The sequence below is a fragment of the Lotus japonicus genome, chromosome 3, assembly GCF_012489685.1.
Source record: "Lotus japonicus ecotype B-129 chromosome 3, LjGifu_v1.2".
Classification (NCBI taxonomy): Eukaryota; Viridiplantae; Streptophyta; class Magnoliopsida; order Fabales; family Fabaceae; genus Lotus; species Lotus japonicus.
Window position 1 is genome coordinate 11072006 of NC_080043.1, and position 20266 is coordinate 11092271.

The 20266-nt window shown below is 33.7% G+C and overlaps 1 protein-coding gene across 1 annotated transcript; it reads right to left on the reverse strand.

Moving 5' to 3' along the window:
- Positions 1-3098: 3098 nt before the first annotated feature.
- LOC130743599 (uncharacterized) lies at positions 3099-8865 on the reverse strand. Its single transcript, XM_057595839.1, has 3 exons — positions 8791-8865; positions 8154-8580; positions 3099-3139 (listed from the first exon to the last, which is right to left on the reverse strand). Exons 1-3 carry the CDS (start codon positions 8863-8865, stop codon positions 3099-3101), a joined length of 543 nt encoding a protein of 180 aa, XP_057451822.1.
- Between the last annotated feature and the right edge of the window lie 11401 nt (positions 8866-20266).

Genomic DNA, 20266 nt, shown 5'->3' on the forward strand with positions numbered 1-20266 from the left:
TTGAGTACTGGAAAGATAGAATAGAATGTTATTTCCTTGGCACTGACCCAGATCTCTAGGATATGGTCATTGAAGGCTATACTGATCCAGTGATGCTTCAGGAGTGAAGATCCCTCGTTCTGAAATGACTGACGCTCAGAAGAAGCGTTTCAAGGATCATCACAAGGCGAAGTCCATGCTATTCACCTCAATATCATATATTGAGTATGAGAAGATCTCTGACAAAGAAACTGCTAAATCCATCTTTGACTCCTTGGTCATGACGCATGAAGGAAATGAAGAGGTCAAGGAAACCAAGGCTCTTGCTCTCATACAACAATATGAGCAGTTTAAGATGGAATCTGGTGAAACCATTAAGGAGATGTACTCGAGGTTTCAAACTCTGATTGCTGGAATCAGAGTGCTAAACAAGGGCTACTCTACTGGTGATCATGTCAAGAAGATTATCAGAAGTTTGCCTAAAGAGTGGAGAGCTTTTGTCACTGCCCTGAAACTCTCCAGAAATCTGAACTCTTTGAAGTTAGAAGAGCTTGTGAGTCATCTCAGGAGCCATGAGATTGAACTCAAAGGAGACAAGCCTTAGAAGAAAGACAAGTCTATTGCTCTTAAGTCAAAGTCTGACAAAGCAAAAGCTTATCAGGCAGAAGAAGAGAACTCATCTGAAGAGCTATCAGATGCATCTGATGATGAAGAGCTGTCTCTCTTCACAAAGAGGCTAAGAAAACTTTGGAAGAACAGACATAGCAAGGGAAAAGGACCAAAGAGAAGCTCAGGAAAATATGAATCTTCATCTGGTCAGAAGAAATCATCTGGAAAGGAAGTCACTTGCTTCGAGTGCAAGGAATTTGGGCACTACAAGAGTGACTGTCCCAAGCTTAAGAAGGACAAGAGACCTAGAAAAGTCTTCAAGAAGAAAGCCCTCATAACCTTTGATGCAACTGATTCTGAAGAAGCTGAGTCAGAAGAAGATGAAGTTGTGGAGGCTCTAATGGCTACCACTAGCAGAGGTGCTGAAGCTTCAGAAGATGATTCAGACTCTGAAAATGATGATGAGGTATTCTCTGACTTTTCTCTATTTGAGCTAAGAACTGCTTTATCTGAAATAATGAAGAAACATGATATTTTGCTAAATAAGCATAAAGAGCTTAAGACGAAATATGCTGCTAAAACCAGTTCTTCAGAAGTTCATGAGAAGTCAGTCTCTGAACTCATGGATGAAAACTATATTCTTGTCAATGACAATGCTGTTCTTCATGCTAAAAATGATGTGTTAGAAGATCAACTTGCATCATCTGATGTTAAGTATGAGACAAAATATGAGAAAGCGTTTCAAAAGTTCCTTGCAAAGGGCATAGACAGAAGTCTTATGGCTTCAATGATCTATGGCATGAGCAGAAATGGGAACAGTGGCCTTGGCTACTTTCAATCCATGAAAGATAAGTAATCTGAGCCCAAACGCGAACCATTGCATAACCATTTCGTTCCCGCTGGCACGGTCATTCCAGAGAAGGTTAAACCAAAGGTGGTGAAACCAAAGGGAAAGTTCAAACTTGACATGTCTAGATACTATAATCAGGTTCCTATGCATTATCCTCCTGTTGCACCCAAAGTTCCTAGAACTTCTGGGAAAACTAACAAGAAAGGACCCAAGATATGGGTACCTAAAACAAAAATTATTCCTGTTGCAGACATCTTATGCAGCTCAGTTAAGACACCTGTCATGGTTCCTGGACAGTGGATGCTCGCGACACATGACGAGCATAAGAGAATTTGGGACAATACACATGTCACTGAAGCAGAGTATGTCTCAGCTGCCACTTGCTGTACACAAACCATATGGATGAAGAATCATCTAGAGGACTATGGATTGTCTATGAAGAAGGTTCCTATCTACTGTGACAACACAGCTGCTATTTCACTCAGCAAGAATCCCATTCTACACTCAAGAGCAAAGCATATAGAGGTAAAGTATCATTATATTCGTGATCATGTTCAGAAGGGCACTCTATCATTAGAGTATGTTGATACTGAACATCAGTGGGCAGATATCTTTACTAAGCCCTTGGCAGAAGATAGGTTTTTATTTATTCTTGAAAACCTGAACATGGATTTTTGTCCAGAGTAAGGTTTTCTTTAGAACTTCTGACCATGGAACCTCTGAAGTCATCAGATGTTACCCCTTTCAGAAGATACTCGATCAGAAGCACTTAACCCACTGGTTAAACTTCTGTGGTAGACAACAATACACGTGTCACTTCACTTGTGACATAGTTCCTTGAGTCGCGTGGTATATCTGCTATAATGATGATGTCTACTCTCCTCTACTATGCTATTTTCAGACTATCTATTTTATAACCGTTGATTTTGCCTTTAATTTCTTAGACAAACTGTCAACGGTTACCATTAAACCCACTATATGCACTGTCACACACGATCTCCCACTCACTTACACTTACGGTTTTGAAACCTTCCGTGTGCATTGCATTCATTCATATTCCTTCCTTCAACATCTCCTCTCTCTCTGAACCCTAAACCTCCATCTCTAAGAATCATGGGCAAATCGAGGAAACCTAAGGTGAATGTTTCTGCTTCTACCACACAAACTGCCAAAGATCAAGAGAAGCAAAGATTCGAGGAAGCACAGAAGATTCTGAATGCACCAAATGTAGTCACCTGTGCAAAGAAAGTGGAAGAACTGAAAGTGTGCTGCGAAGCAAGAGTTGATTTTGATAATCTTGCTCAACATGGGTTTGATATTAGGAACCAAGTCAATTTGCAAGGATGGTCTGGGTACTTCAACAGACTCGTTGGTCCAATCTATCACAAATTGGTTGTCGAGTTCTGGAAGAATGCAGTTTGCAACGATTACTATGTCGTCTCCCATGTACTGGACAAGAAAATTGTGATCTCTGAAGAGTCTATAGCAAAACTGCTGGGTATGGAGTTTCAGCAGGGAAAAAGGATCAAGAATGTTGAAGCAAATGTTACTGGAATGAGGACCGTGGTCAACAAGGCGCTCTATGATAACTGGTCTTATGAGAAAACCAAGTACAACATTAAGGACTTGAAGTCTGAGATGAAGATTTGGCAAAAGATCTTCATGCACTGTATTCATCCCAGAACTGGAGGAACTGATTACCTAAATGCAACTCAGAAGGTAATCATGTATTACATTTCAATTGGTGAGCTTATATGTCTGCCATTCCTACTTTTCAACTATCTGAAGGAGTGTGTTGAGAAATCAAGAACCACAACTGGTTCTGAGAACAAGAGATTTGTCTCTTACATCCCGTATGGAAGGCTGCTATCAGACATCTTCGTCCAAAATCAGCTTGTCAAGACTCTATCAGATCTTGGACTTCACGAAGATCTGACCATGACAGTTGGTGATGCTCTCAATGGCACAAAGTTGAAGAAAATGCAGATCATTGAGAAGATTAAAGTTGTTCCCAAAGAAGACACTTCTGATGAAGTTCGTCGAAGGAATTATCCTATTGATGACTTTCCCATTTGGTCCAAGAAGGACAATCCAGCATGCATTCTGGAATATGTAAGGATTCTCAGAAGACAAGGAGATCCTATCACCCTTACAAAATTCGTTAACACTCTTCCTGAAAGTCCTCCTAAGCTGACTACCAGGAAATCCAGAAGAGCAACAAGCAGCAAGCCCTCAGATCCTAAGGGCAAAGGGATTCTGATAGAGGAACCTGCAAAGAAGAAGGCTGCTTCCAAGACTGTGATCATCAGGGAACCATCTTCTGAAAGGCCTCTGAAGAGAACCTCAGCTCAACAACAACAAATGTCTGATTCTGAAAGCTCAGAAGACACATGGGAAGACTTCTCAAGTGAGGAAACTGAAGATGAAGACATGCCTCTGGCTAAGAGACGCAAAATTATTCGTGAGGAAGAGGAAGATGAGCAGGATGACCATGAGATCATCCAGAATGTGATTCAGGATATAAGGGAAGCTTCAGATGCTGAAGACTCTACTGATTCTGATGCTATTCCCCTGGTAAGGAGAAGGAAGCTTCCTCTGAGGAGACCACTTCAGCAGAAGGAACCAGCAACAGAACAAGCATCTGAACCATCTTCAGAAGTACAGAGGGAAAGAAGATCTAAACGCACTTCTGATCCAACAAGGACTGCAAGACTCACCAGGACCTCACCCATCAGAAGCCCTAGTAAGGTAATTACTAAAAGCATTAATTCTGATTCTGCTTTGGTAGTTATACCTGAACAACCTCTGTCTATATCTACCTCTCTACCTACCACAAATCACACCAAACCTCTTCACCCTGAACCTCACCCTGAAACACAACCTCAAACACAAGCTGCACCTCAAGCTCCTACATCAACCATCCAAACAGCTACCACAGTCATCCCTTCCATTCCAATTTACACCTCTTCCACATCCATCCCATCTGAACCAATACCTCCTTTCAATTCCTTCATTCAAGGTATTGTTCAACATGAGGCCACTCTGAGAACCTTAGTTCAACAGTTCTCTCCCAAGCCTGCATCCACTCCACACACCTTCCTCATAACCCAGACTGGTGAGATCCCTGCTGAGAAAGAAAAGGAAGACGATGATATCCAGATCCTTGAGCCACCCTTCAATGTGAAGCCCCTTCAACAAATTGCTTCCAATTTTGAAGATCGGATTCCAGACGCTGCTGAGACCTCTTATGTATCCTTGTCCAATTACTCAGTAGTCAACTCACAGGATCTGAGTTTCACTTCACCTGAGAAGACTGTCACCTCAAGGCAAAGGCCAGATACTATCTCTGAAGCTGAGCATATGGATGAATCAGATCACTCAGGCGTAGAGAAGGATTATGAGATTGATTCCATTCCTTCTGAGCACATGGAAGAATCAAATGCTTCGAGCTCCAATGCTGCCAGAACTCCTCAGCCTGTTCTGACCCTGGCCACCTCTTTCCTTCCTCAGAATCTTCCTCAACTCATTCAGGAGTTTTCTGAAGAAGCCACCAGAAGGCTGAACTGGCTGTATCAGGTAACTGATAATCAGTTTGATGCCTCTCTGGTTGATGGTCTATGGTCTGCCTTTGAGAGATGGTCAGAAGGCAAAGGTCTTGCACTTCAGAAGCAACTTAGCAGGGAGAAAAGACTCAGAGTTCATGATGCATCTGAGAGGGCCTATGAGCAGAGGCAGAGAGTGCTACACAAGGTCTGTGAACCCTTGAGGAGAGCTATGGCTGAAAGACCATGTGTTGTCTCTGAATGTACCTCAGAAGATGCTGTGATGCTCTCAGCAGAGGAAGAAGAAGAAAGCACAGATGGCATATTCATTCTGGAAGATGCAGATGCTGATGAAGCTCAGAAGCAAGGGCCAATTCAAGTTGATATTGCAACATCATCAGAGGCTGGAATTGCTCCTCAAGTTCAAGCTCCAGAAGTTCCTCCATCTGATCCAGCACCAAAAGTTGAAGTTCTTGCTGCCCGAATTGACAGAATTCAGAATGATCAGCAGAGGTTATTTCAGATGGTTGAGGAACAAGGACGTATTCAGAATGAGCAAAGCAAGCAAATTCAAGAGTCCTCAGGCAAAATGGAAGCAATCATGAAGTACCTCATGGACAACCTTCCCTCCTCTTCCAAGCCTTGAATTCCTCATCTCTATCATGCATACATTTAATTGTTCTGACTGCATTTATTTTATGTTGACAATGCTTAATTATTCTTATCTGATTATATGCACCGTCCATTTAGTAACTCACATGCCTTTATGATTTGATAAGTTTTATGCATGATTTTCTGTTACTTTTTCTCCTTATAATCTCCGCAATCCTTCTTCTCCATCACAACGCAATTCACTTCCTTTTCATTCTGCTCCATTCTCCCTAGTTCAAGAATGACTTCTGTCGACTTAATCTCTGAACTCAAGACTTTGGTATTTGACCAAGTCTTTCCATGGAGTGTAAATCTTTCTTCCTCTCAGATCTCTCAAGCTCTTGAGAAGATTGAGCATCTTCTGACCTGTTGGCTCACTTCTCATCAGACTCACTGTCTTCAGAACCTTCAAGATGTTCTGAATGATCTCCTCCGTCTGACCAATCGCCAGGAGGACATTGAAGCTCAGCTCCAGGGCATTTGCATGCTTCTGGAATATGAAGCAGATAACGATGAAGCGGATCCAGAGGCGGTCCAGGAGAATGTTGTCTTGAAGGAGGAGCTAGCTACTCAGTTAGCCTCAATTGATCAGGACATTCGTCCCCTCCACCTTCAACTTCTCTCCATGAAGAATTCTCGAGCGTTCCTATTTATCTAGGATTAGTCTTCTTCATTCATCTCTTTCCTTTGTACTTCTTCTCCGTTCAGTAATAATAACATAATTTATTTGCATCATTTCCTGTTATTGTTATTGTTGTTTGTGTTTTTCACTCTTTTTGATTATGACAAAAAGGGGGAGTACTTAAATTGGTTTTTGATAAATTTTTATTACATAAAACCAAGTAGAGGAGAATAAGTATCAATACTTATAGCACATAGATATTGTCAAGCGTCTCAGATAAGGAATACATTTTGAACTAATCTTGCCTCTAACGCTTTATTCCAATTATATCTGGACAACACTCTACGTTATTATGTGAGTTTCGCTAAGCTCTGAAACCATCACTTCTGATGAGTATACATCCATTCTAGCGTAAATTCTGATCACATAACCAGACTCCGAATCTAAATTCTTCACAAATTCATCAAGTCATAGATTCAGGGGGAGTCAGGGGGAGACCCTTGCTCAGAATCAGGTTTTAACCCAGATTCAGAAAGAGCATAGCAAACTGTTACACAAGGATAAGTTTATTCTCTGATCTTTTCTCTCTTGTGTATTCAGTTTATTATGTAAAAATTGTTCATCAAAATACTTGTTTTGTCATCATCAAAAAGGGGGAGATTGTAAGATCAAGGTTTGATCAGTGGTTGCATCTCTATGTTTTGATGATTACAATTTAGGTGTGTGATGATGAACAATTGTGGTACCCTAACGTTTGTCTTTTTAAGTTGTGACAAACAGGTTCTGAATCTCACCCAAGTCTATTTGTTCAGAAGAAGAAGAACCAAGGGTTACTAAAAAGAGAGCTATTTAATCTATCATGTTCGTTCTGAACAGTGGCAAATACTTCAGAAGCTCTGAAGATGGAAGCTCTCAAGAAGATCTGAAGAACTCAAGTCAGAAGTTCTGAAGACCAGATGTTCCAGTGGAACGGTCCAGAAGCAGAAGACTCAAGTTCTGAAGACTTACAAGAAGTTGGTTCTGAAGACCCAGGCTATTCTAGCTCTGACGATCAGAAGTTCTGAGGAACTTGTTCAGAAGCAGAAGTTGCATGGTCAGAAGACTCCAAGCTTCAATCTGACGATGATCAGAAGCTTCATCAACGTTCATCTGAAGCTCCTTCATCACAAGTCAACTGGTGAAAGGACAGGTCGCTATCACAGTACAACGTCGTACAAGTCTCAGTCTGTCCGCCACCTACCTTGTACAGCCTAGAAGTCTGATATTACAGAATTGCCACTCCAACGGATAAAACCCTAGCAACGGCTACATCACAAGTATTGGAGTATATAAAGGCTGAAGAAAGCAGATAGAGACTAAGAAACTTTGCTGAAAATATTCAACACATACGAACCATTCTCTCAGCTTTATTTCTTCACTGTTCTTAAACTTCTGAGTTTACTATTTGCTTGTAAGAAGCACTCATTGTAAACCCGAAATCTTATACATCACATTGTAAAGTTCATCAAGAGACCAAGGTTGGTCAGATCTTGAGAGAACTGAATCAAGGCTGATTCAGTATTTAGCTAGTCTTAAGAGGATCGGTAGATCAGCTTCTTAAGAGGATACTAGTGAGAAAATCAGTGTATTGTTAGTCACTTAGCAGGTTGCAAAGTGCAGTTGTAACACTCATTGATTTTAGTGGATTGCCTTCATCAGAAGAAGGAAGAAATCACCTTCACAGGTGGACTGGATTAGCTTGAGCTTTTATCTCAAGTGAACCAGGATAAAATACTCGTGTGCTTTACTTCCTATTATTCAGCACTTAGTTTTATCCTTGAGTTTTGAAAAAGTTTAAAAATATACCCGAGATTCAAAAACTCTATTCAAACCCCCCCCCCCTTTCTAGTGTTTTTCGCACCTTCAAATCCAAGAAGGATATATAGCCTACAAAAGTCATCAACCTTGTCATCACTTTTATGCCTCCTTAGTTGCTTAACTATTGTCTTAACTGTTATTTCTTCCCCCTTAAATAAACCTTTGGTATGGCATTCAGCATCTTCATCTCCATTGTAATTCACATTTAGTCCAACTAGACGCAATCCTAGTGAGAAACATACATCTAGTGGAGTAAAAGACACTACATTATCTTGTATTTTAAAACCGAAACGGTTCTCCTCCCACCGACTCGCTAAGTTAGACAACAATATGCAATTGGTACGTAATTTTTCGGGCATTTCCATTAACGAGTGAAACGGGGTTCTCTGAATTCGAGACCTTTGGGCATCTGTTAGATGCTTATTCACCTTAACAAGCCACTTTGTCTTACAAGTGTGCCTAAAACGTACCTGGAAAAAAAAATGAAAATGCATGTTCAATTTTGGTGTTCATGTTTTGTGAAATATAAGTGTATTTTCAAGCAAAATAAGAAAGTACCACGAGACTTATTTTAAAAACTAACAAACTCCACGGAAACACAAAGGAATGTTGAATGAGGACAAAACAGAAATTAATTGAAGCAGGATGGTAGAGAAAACCCAATCAAAAGCAAAACACACCATATTTTGCATAAATGGGTGAGTGGATGCAGCTGGGCTTGGTGTGGGAGGAGGAACAGCAGCAAATTGAGACATGTATGACCGAACCTTCTACAAGTTTAAATGGCAAAGAAAAGCAAGTATCGCCATCTTCCTTTGACTATGAGGATCCCTGTTGCAGAAAAACCAGAGATTTCAACAGCTTGACAATATATTCAAAAGCAGAATACATTCATACTCTTTCTACAAATGACAAAATTAAAAACCAAAGAATCAACTTTACAATTCCCTTCACCATAAGGAATCTCAGAAAGCACATGTGCCAAACATGGTTTCTGAAGAAAATACTAGGAGCATTGTACAAGCAGAATCAAAATCAGTGTCTCTTAATGGACACAGAACATGTTAGAACTGGTAATGCAATTTCACACAAAATCACTATACAATAGACTCAAAGCTCTCAACCAGTAACAATGGAGATTCTAGTTTGAGAGAAACTGAAAACAGAGAATGAACAAGAAACTTCTGGAAGGAAGGAAACCCCTAACTGATTCCACAATCAGTTCTAACCAATTTCTATCTACCAGAAGAATGCTAACTGAGGAGTTAAGTTAATCCTCCAATTTATAGTATATCCTAACCCTAACCATTAACTGCAGTTAGTTAATCCTCTTTTATTTAACACTAACTGTCAACTACAGTTAGTTAACCTCACTAGTGCCAGCTTGGTGCCTCACACATACATGCTTGATAGGAGGTTTATCTGGCCTAGATACAGTAGCAGCTCTATCAGAACATGTGATAGATGCGCATGGATATCATGTACACAAACTTATTGATCCAGAAAGTAATGAGGAATGATCAAATCCATGGGTACAAAAAAAAAATAGCACCCAAATGTGCAGGGGAGGTTCTCTAAACCCATATCAATACAACTAAATCAATCCAGCTAATTCACCCAAAGAAAAATACCCACAAGAAATAAAAAGAAAATTTTACATCACCCAAATGAAACTAATTCAATACAACAGAAAAATTATTCAGGGGAGGTTCTCTAAACCCATATCATAATTATTCAGGGGAGGTTCTCTAAAGTTCTCTAAACCCATATCAAAATTATTCAGGGGAGGTTCTCTAAACCCATATCAATCCACCAAAATCAAATTTCTCAACAAATACATGCATTTGGGGGAAAATAATAAGGACCCAGACGTTGATTTTGATTGGAAATAGATACAATAACAAGCACCATCATACCTTGTTTCTCAAGGGGGAGAAAGGGTGGTTCTGAACTAGGGAAAGAGAGAGTGAGGGCGAGCCGCGGATGGGACGAGGGAGGACCGAACCCAGCGACAACGTGGAAGACCGATCCGAGCGGAGGGGACTTGTTTTATTGGGGGCGACGGTGGCTGAGCAAAATGGTGGGGGAGACGGTGGGTGAGCAGGAAAACCCTAGAGGTGAAGATGAGAGAGAGGCTGCTGTCTAATGAGAGAGAGGCTGCAAGCAAAATTTCGTTTGCCCCCTTTCAATTTTCCAATCTCTCTCATCCAACTTGATTTTACCTCTCTCATCCAACCTGTAAGCTGACATGGAAAATGCTCAACAGATGCTTACGTGGACAAGGTGGAAATGGAGAGGTTTACTGTAGAAGGTGTGTATATATCGGGACTGTGCTGATACCATAATCAAAGCTACATCTCTGGTACGTATCTTATCCTATATATATATATATTAATTAGTCTATTTTTAATTTCTATGAAATTGACAGATAATTTACTTTACTTTTATTTTTACTAATATTGTAAATTCGTACTAACTTAATATAATTTAATTAAAAATATGCTTACTCTATGTTGCAGTCATTAATTTTGGCTGCTGCAGACACTACAACAGCAACATTAACTTGGAGTCTCTCTTTACTTCTCAACTAAATATTATACCCGTGCGTTGCACGGGTTTATTTACAATATTTTTTAAGATTTATATATAAATTATTATAATTAACGTAAATAAAATTTAAAATATTTTTTAATTATAAATATATAAAAAATTGTGTTAAGACATATCAATAAATATAATTAGAGTTCTTTTTATGTAAATAATTAAATTACTCAAAATTAATTCTTGATATTAAATTATTATCATAGAAATAATTTTAAAAATTTTAAAATTTATTTATTTAATAATATGAAACATTATTAATTTAATTTTAAATAAAGTAAAAAAATAGGTTAGGTAAGAAGTGTTTAATATCATTTTTTATACTTTTAAATGGGAAAGTCATTTATTGTGACCTGTCAAGACCAAGAAAAATAAATTAATTTTAAATTTTTAAATTATAATAAGTTATAACTTAAATAGCATAAAATATTATCGAATGAATTTAAATTTATTCAACTTATTTGGTTTCCAAATGTTTCCTCATAGTTAATAACCATGAGACTAATTCCTCGAGACTCTACGATCATGTTAAGTGAATAAGTCTCTAACAATAAAAATTTATACAACTTTGCCCATTATTATTTTTTGTTAATGTGATTCCTCGAGTAATTTGTACTAATATATCATAGATAGAAAATATATTTGAATATTTTTTCGATGATGCACATATATGTTATACTTCATATTAAATACCTTTTAGCGGCATTTTTAATTTTGAAACTATTTTATCTAAATTATTTATTAAAAATATTATTTTACTAAACAATTTTAATTTTTTATATTTTGCAAATGAAAAATATTAGAAAACTTTAGTGTTTTTAAAAAGGTCCATTTTAAGTTGATGAAAATGTTATTTAATGTAAATAGTTGAATAGTTTTCGAATATACAATTTTTTTTGTTTTCAATTATTTTGTAATATATTTTTTACTAAGAAAAATTATTATTTCTTAATGCGTTATAATATAAAAGTAAGAGAGTTTTATGGTTTAATACATTTAATGTAATACTCAAATTTCCTTTACATATAAATAAAAAAAATTAATTTTAAAACTATTTTATCTAAATTTTTTGTTAATAAATAATATTTTATTAGTGACTTTAACTTTTAATATCTTTGAAATTAAATACTCAAGTAAATTTTTATTTTATGGAGAGGGGATTAAAACACACAAGTGTGTCTCTCTTATATAAAGTCTTAAGAGAAGGTAGTTTGAAAAATTGAAGGATATAGTAGTCATTCAGTTAACTACGAGTCATGAATGTTTTTTTATCATGTATATTTTTCTAACTGTGTAGATTTTTTTATAGGAGATCAATCATGACCGTTCGTTAGTTTTCATCTTTGTTGTTCTTTGTAACCTTTTAAGTGTTCTACAAAAAAACTTTTCGGATTTAAATAGAAATTAAGAAATTTGTAACCTTCAAAAATGAATTTAAACCTCACTTCAAAGTGTCTAATCATAAAAAAAAGGAATTAAATTCATGAGACAAAAAACTTTTCACATCCATAACTCTATATAACATGTGCAATATATATTTACATATATTTCAAAAAAAAAAACAGTGTTCCATATTATGCATTAATATCATTTAATAATCATAGACCAAATAAAAGAATCATATTTTTATGAGTTTAAAATAAAAAATAAAAACGATCCAATAAAAAGTAAACAATGTCATTTTAAAATAAAATAAAAACAATTTTTATAATGGTGTTTTATTTTGCAAGATAGAAACTTACTATGTAACGTAGAAATGAGTGCATTTAAAACAAAGATTATATAAAAACAACACTATTTATAATGCAATAGTTTTCTTACACTATCATTTATAATATTTTAGATTTAAAACTTATTTAGGAGAAAATAAAAATTTTCGTATTTGCAAAATTAACCACTTTATTGCAGAGCAACAACATGTCATTAGACGACTTCCCCTGAATGACTCAAATTGAGAGCTTTTATTTGGAGAGAACAGAGAGAACTTTTATTTGGAGAACATTAACAACAGTTATAAGATCAAAGGACGAATAACCCATTACTCACAAGCATTATTTTAAAGTTGTAGACTGAATACTCGGAAATATTATAATATTTACTAATAAACACAATTTCAACAAACCTTTTGGGAGGAGAAGTTGTTGTTGTGGAATGACAAGAACAACTGAAAGTTTCAACCTACATGAAAATATTGTATCACAAATTTCAAGAAAATATTAATTCAAAACAAAAATATGGACGCATATTGTATCAAAATTGACCTTCACCACATCTGGAGTATGTCGAGCACATGTCGGGGAGGAAGCTCCCTAGAAGTTTTGGCGCATATGAGGTATTTGTTGTCACCAAATATGGACACAATGCAACAGCATGTCACAACAAAAAACTCAATGCGACGATACATATTATTTGGATCCTCCCGAATAGTGTAGAAAAAAGACATGAGAATACCTGCACTACCAAAATCAGCCAAAGTAAAAAAATAACATATATAATCCTGCATATAGGTAATACAATCCAATATATATATGGGAGATTATATATATATAGGTAATACAATACAATCCAAAATATATATATATATATATATATATATATATATATATATATTACCAAAGCAACACACAAACGACAAACAACAAGGGTTGTTTTTTTTATAAGCCAAATTTGTATAGTAAAGAAGTACAAGGGGTACTTCAACCCAATATATGACAAGGATTGTAAAACAAGACAAGTTAAAAGTATGTGTTATGTCGTCTTAGGGAAGACAAGACACCACAGACACATTAAATCTATTATCATGCTACAACCAAACAAAAAAAACACATCTATAAAAAAAAATTCTAATATAAAAATAATATATTAATACGAAAATATATTTTAGAAAATAACGTAAAAATCATAAAAACCCACAAAATAAATTAAAATGAATATCCTCAATATCCCCCGTGCATCGCACGGGTAAAAGTACTAGTAGATTCATATGTAAACAAAGATCACGTTGCAGTAAGAATTGAAAGAGTGAAGGAAGGTCAAGAAATGAAAAGAGGAAAATGAGACGTGGAGTACATTAAGAATAACATTGAGAAATATTAACTTACATTAAATATGTACTCATATATATTAATTTACTAAGGAAATAAGTCAATAAATTAGTAAATACATATTTTTTTCAAAAGTAAAAGTAATTTATGAATTATTATTAAAGTAAGGTTGCGAGTTTTCCTCGTCTAACAAAAAAAAAAGTTAGGTTGAGATACAAGTCTTCTCAACAAAATGACAACAAAGTTAATCAAAAGAGGCAAGCTCAAAAGAGCATATGCACAAGTCGATCAAAGGCAAGCCACCTAACAAAAACCCAGTAAAAACCTACCGAATGCAACAACGAAAGCAAAATCAATACTGTCAAGTAACTACTTATCTCAAAAGTTTAAGTTGTTGGGTAAGGTCTAAATGAATGGGTTGTCTAAATGACCCAAGAAAAGTTTGGGTTAAATGACCTATCTTCCAATCACATTGAAGACTAGATATTATACCCGTGCGTTGCACGGGTTTATATACAATATTTTTTACATTACATAGAATTATTATAGTTAAAAAAATAAATATACACTAAAAAACATTTTAATTATAAGATATAAAAAAATAAAAAAATAATATTGCATTAATAATAATGCATTTTGCTGTAAAAAAAAAATTAATTTTAATTCTTAATTTTTGTTACTAATTCAAAATTCAAGTTAATTTTTAAAATTATAAATGTTATTAAATAATGTAAGTTTTTTTGTGAATATTTAATGTAGGTAGTTGAATAGCTTTTGACAATACTTTTTTTCTTCAGTTTTTAATCATATTACTTTATATATTTATTACAAAAGAACTTTTTTATTATTTAGTGTATTTTAATACAAAGATGTTTAAGTTTTTTTTCTTAATGTATTTAATGATAAACCTCAAGTAATAAAATTTTTACATATATATGTATTTTTGTATATATAGAAATTTTTTAATTTTAAAACAATTTAATCTAAAATCTTTTTTAAGAAATATTATTTTAATATTGGCTTTAATTTTTTATATTTTTGAAATGAAAAACTCAAGTATATTTTAAGTTTATGAATGTTGCTATTTAATGTAAGTAGTTGAATGATTTTTTACACTATAAATTTTTCAGTTTAATATATTTATGACAAATAAAATTTGATTATTTAGTACAATGCTATTAATACTATGCGAAAAGAAAAAAATAAAAGATATTTTAAAACAGAAAATGGTTTTTCATAGCATCTCCAAGTTTCAGCAAAAGGCACCAGAAACAAAATAAAAAATGCAACTCATATCTTGAATTTGCAATGCCCAATAGTGTCATAAACCTTTGTACTTGGAGGAAGACTAAAATAAGAAACAAATGGATTTCAGAAAGAAAACTTTCATGCTAAAAAGTATAGTTTCAACGATATACATAATAGGGCAAGAGCTAAACACCATGAAATTGAAAATGACCAAGATAAGGAGAAAAATAAACCCTCACTTCTCATATACCATCATTTAGGCACTGCAAGATCCAAATCTTAAAATTAAAGATGCTAAAACAAATAAGAAACAGAACCCTAACCATCCATAAGGAAAATCAACTAAATAACAATCAAATAGTTTAATACATTAAGTAACTGGTTATACTTCAATGAAAGAAGGGAATTGAAGTTCTATATAAGCTAAGATAAATGAAGTAGTTTTCAAAAAAATTAAAAAATAAGAGAAATGAAGTAAAGATGCATAAACATACAAAATTCTTAACGTATACCATTTTTCAATTTATATAAATTAAAATTACACAGAGAAACCCCAAAATAACCCCTAACCTCATAAGTAATCTTAGATCAAACTACTAGAGCCTAGAGAGCTATTTAAGATCAACATAACAAATGAATGTAAGTAGTGGGAAAAATGAAAAGATAGATGAATTAGAGAATTACTCAGTGCTCTAATTTTCTAAAGGTTCTCTCTAATGGAACATGAATTGTCTTTTCACCTTCAATAGCTTATTAGCATATAAGAACATCATTCTAATTATATTCCAACCCTAACAAACCTCTTAGGCAAATAAAAAGTAAATCTCAATTAGGAGAAAATGGAGTAGGAAAGAAGAAGAAAAAAAAAGGAATTATAATTTTTTTCCAAACCAAACAATTTAGCATGTCACTGTTTTTGAATCTCGTACTAATCGTATCGGATAACATCGTATGTCAACATCCAACTTATCACTAAAAAGCTCCAATCACATGAATAATAGTCCAAGATGATTAATCAAATCGTTAACATCAAAATATGAATGAAATTCAAAATTGAAAAAAAAAATTGAGCAAAGATCATATGATTTTAACCAATCAAGTTTTGATACATTCAGCTCATATCAATTGTTAACATGTCCAGAGTACTATGGGTAGACAATGTCCATAAAAAGCTAGAATTTTGAAGAATTAGAAGGGGGACGAAAAGAACTTGAAGAATGGGTATGAACTATGAAATCATGCGTTTAAATAATGATAGAATAGGAATTACAAAAGAAGAAATGACTCACCCAATAATTCATTCATAATGCAGATAATCCCAATGACATTCAGCCGTTTTTATGAGAAATGAGTAATATAGAGGTAGTGGAGCTAGAATGAAGCTGCACACCTCTTGAAATTAGTAAATTTACGTTCAAAAAATTACAAATTTTAGCAGGTGAAGTGACAATTGTGGAAACCCATAATTATATGTTGCGTTACTCATTAATTTCTTTAAATTACATTTCAATAGTTACTTTTCTCTTTGTTATATGTCAACATGCGTTGGAGATGAAAGGTTGATTTGTTATTTATTTTTTAATTTCATGTTAAAGCAGGTGATGAAGATAAAGGTGAAGAATTTGATCATCTCATTAATGCTATCTTTTTCAAGTCTTTTGTATTTAATAGTTTAGCTCAAGTGAGCTTTACTAATATACTAGAAATTAAGCCCGTGCGTTGCACGGGTTTATTTTTAAGTTATGTGTCTAATATTTGTAAAAATAATTTAGGTAATATGAAAAATTATAGAATAGTAGATAATTAAGAATATGATAAACATATGTAATGTACTTACATTAATGAAGCTCAATAAAGAATTTATTGTACACTAATTTTTTAGTATTTTTTTTGTATAAACATTTGGTACCGGGTCACCATTTGGATATACCGACAGATTCGAGATTTAGTCAGAATTAAAGATTCTCATCCCTCCCCAGAGTGTATTGTGTAGGGATCGAACGCGAGAGCTCTTCAGGCACACTCAGCCTGCGTTGTCAACTAAGCTCCTCACGCGAGAGCTCTTCACGCACATGTTTTATATTTTATGTTTGTTTAATAAATAATATTTTCAATTTATTTGGTGATTATATGTTTAAATAGTGATGATGCACTGTCAATATTTAGTCTGTGTTTGTGTAAAATCATCTATAAAGGTAAAAAGACATTTATAAAGTGGTATTTATCTCTTGCTTTCATGTTTTAGCCATGAAAATAGTGTTTTCAGCTGAAACTTTATGAGAAGTGTGCTAATGAAAGTTTAATGTCGAAACATATTCTTAGTGACACATATAAAAATTATACTCTTTATTGCATAATGAGTATTTAATTAGTTAATATGTAGTTTGTAAGAGCATATATTTTTTAACTTAATTATGAATTAAGATAATAATTTATCTTATTCCATAAATTTTTATAGTTTTATAGAAAGTAAAAAAATATAAAACCTCATGAGACAATTTGAAAACACAAATAAAGAATGAACTTTATAATAGACCTTTAACTTTTACTACACTTGAGTAGTACATGATTCCCATAGTAGAGGATACATCTGGTTAACACAAATAAATTATAAGGACTTAGTTAAAAAGATTAAGAAGTTTATTAAATACTTCATTGTATACTACATTTTTAGTCTATTGTACAACAATGATAAACCTCATAGGAGGTTATAAACTCATATTAAATATTAGTATAAAACATATTTTAAATCAAAATTATAACTATAATCGACCAAAAATTTTAAATTAAAATATTTTGACAAATAAATTTAACTAAGCTATTCTATTATCTTTGATAACTAACATGACATGCATAACATATTTAATATATATCCCCTAATTTAATTAACTTAATTTTTAATATATTTAATTTATTTATCATCATATATGTAGTTAAATTCAAAAATTACTCTATGATAATTTTAACTATCAATAATTATTTAATAAAAATATTTATTAATTTTAAATATATTTTATCTAAATTAATTAATTATAAATATTATTTATAATCAATTAATTTTAATTCTTAATATTTGTCAATTCAAGTTATTTTTAAAATTATAACTATTATTATTTAATATTTTTATTTTTGTGAATATTTAATGTAGGTAGTTGAATAGCTTTTGACAATATAATTTTTTTTTCAGTTTTTAATCTTATTATTTAATATATTTATTACAAAGATAATTTTTTATTACTTAATGCATTATAATACATGCAATCTTTACTAATGTATTTAATGTAATGGTTCAAGTGTGCTTTACTTATATATATAGATATAGATAAGTGAGTTGAAATTTCTATATTTTATTTCCAACTCACTTAATTATCTCCAATGTGATTGGATGATGAGTTATTTAACCCAAACTTTCTCATGAGTCATTTAGACAACCCCCTAAATGAATGGTTTTATATTATATTCTAACACACCATCTCATGTAAGAGCCCCTAAGGTTGAGAGTTTTCCTCCTCTAACAGAAAAAAGTAAGGTTGAGATACAAGTCTTCTCAACAAATGACAACAAAGTTAATCAAAAGAGGCAAACTCAAAAGAGCCTATGCACAAGTCGATCAAAGGCAAGCCACCTAACAAAAACCCAATAAAAAGTTTAAGTTGCTCGGTACGTAATGGCTAAATGAAAGGTTTTATATTATATTCTAACACACCCTCTTATACAAGAGCCCCTTAGGCTTAAAGGGTGGGTAAATGCACAGACCTAACTACCATTTGCTTAATTAAATTCCATTTTTTTAATTAAAAAGTGAGGGGAGCAAGGATCGAAGTTTAGACCTCTCGGTCATAGAGAATCTGATACCATGTCAAGTAACCACTTATCTCAAAAGCTTAAATTGTTAAATAAGGGCTAAATGAATGATTTATATTATATTCTAACAAAAACCAAACCAAAGACGACAAGAATTAAGTTTCATCCGCCTGTGAATCCAAAGCAATGCAAGATAATGCCGACCCTAATGCAAAATTTGGAAGAGTAAATTTTTTTTAATGCACCATATCTAGAATGAAAACCAAATAATAAATACCCAAAGGCGTAAAACAAAAACTCTTCCTGAAACCATACAAATTAAAGGCACTGAATCTCTATAAGTCATTGCAACATACGAAAAGAAAAGAAAAAAGCATTTGAACAGGGGAACCGGTTTTACAATGGTTAAAATGCAGTATAGATAGAATACCTTTTTAGCGTCACAACTTTTTTTTTTTTAGATAAGCAACAAATTGTATTAAATGGCACAAGGGGGTGCCTGCCCAAGTCAAAACAGTAACAACATACAATGAAAAGTTAACAAACAAAAAGCAAGTAATAAACAGTAGACAGTGGAAGAAATACAAAGAGAACAGGGAGATAACATAGAAGACAGGGGAAGTTGGGTAGCCAAGAGGAATTTGGACAGCGACTCACAACTAGTTATTTACACAGAATAAAGTCATGTAAAGACTAAAGGTGTATTACACATATTGGACTTCAGGTTCAGGAAGAAAAAAAAACTGATTTACCAATATAGTACACACATTTCAATTTCTTCCAAAAGAGTTAAGATTATCAAAAAAAAGTTCTAAATTACTTTTTACTTTAAGATAATACTCATATATCGTAAAAGACACTAAAATAAAGATATATCTTTTTTATATTTTAATATTCTTCCTCAAGAGTTAGCTAATTTAGATATAAGTATTATTACAAAAATACCGTTTAGAAAACTAAAGAGTCATCGTCATTGTCACCGCTTTCATTACCTTAGAGAAGAAGAGTAAAGAAGAGGGCGAGAAGTAAGCGAGCTCCTCCTGTTGAAACCTTTTGGGGTGCAATCTCCATGGTGGTTTGTGAAAGAAAAGATGCGCTTTCATTCCGCTGCCCCGAATGACGGAGGAGATAACCTCCTTTCATACCGTTTATCCCAAGAACTTATTTGGGCTTCAAGTGTGAGTAGAGACCAAGTTTCTATGTGCTAAATTTTAACTTTCTATTAGAAGAATTGATAGGAGGCAAAGACTGAACTCTAGACTATTTGAACATTGAGGCTATTGATGTTGCGATTGTTGTGAGTGAGAGATGATTCAGGCGATGGTGCGTGACTCACGCGTATAGACGAGCATAGTTGATGGTGTAAGGCCCTAAGTTCAATTTGGAACAATTTTATGGAAGTTTGAATAAAATTGAAGTTTTTGGCTATGTTTGATAACTGGCAGATTAGAACTGTCAA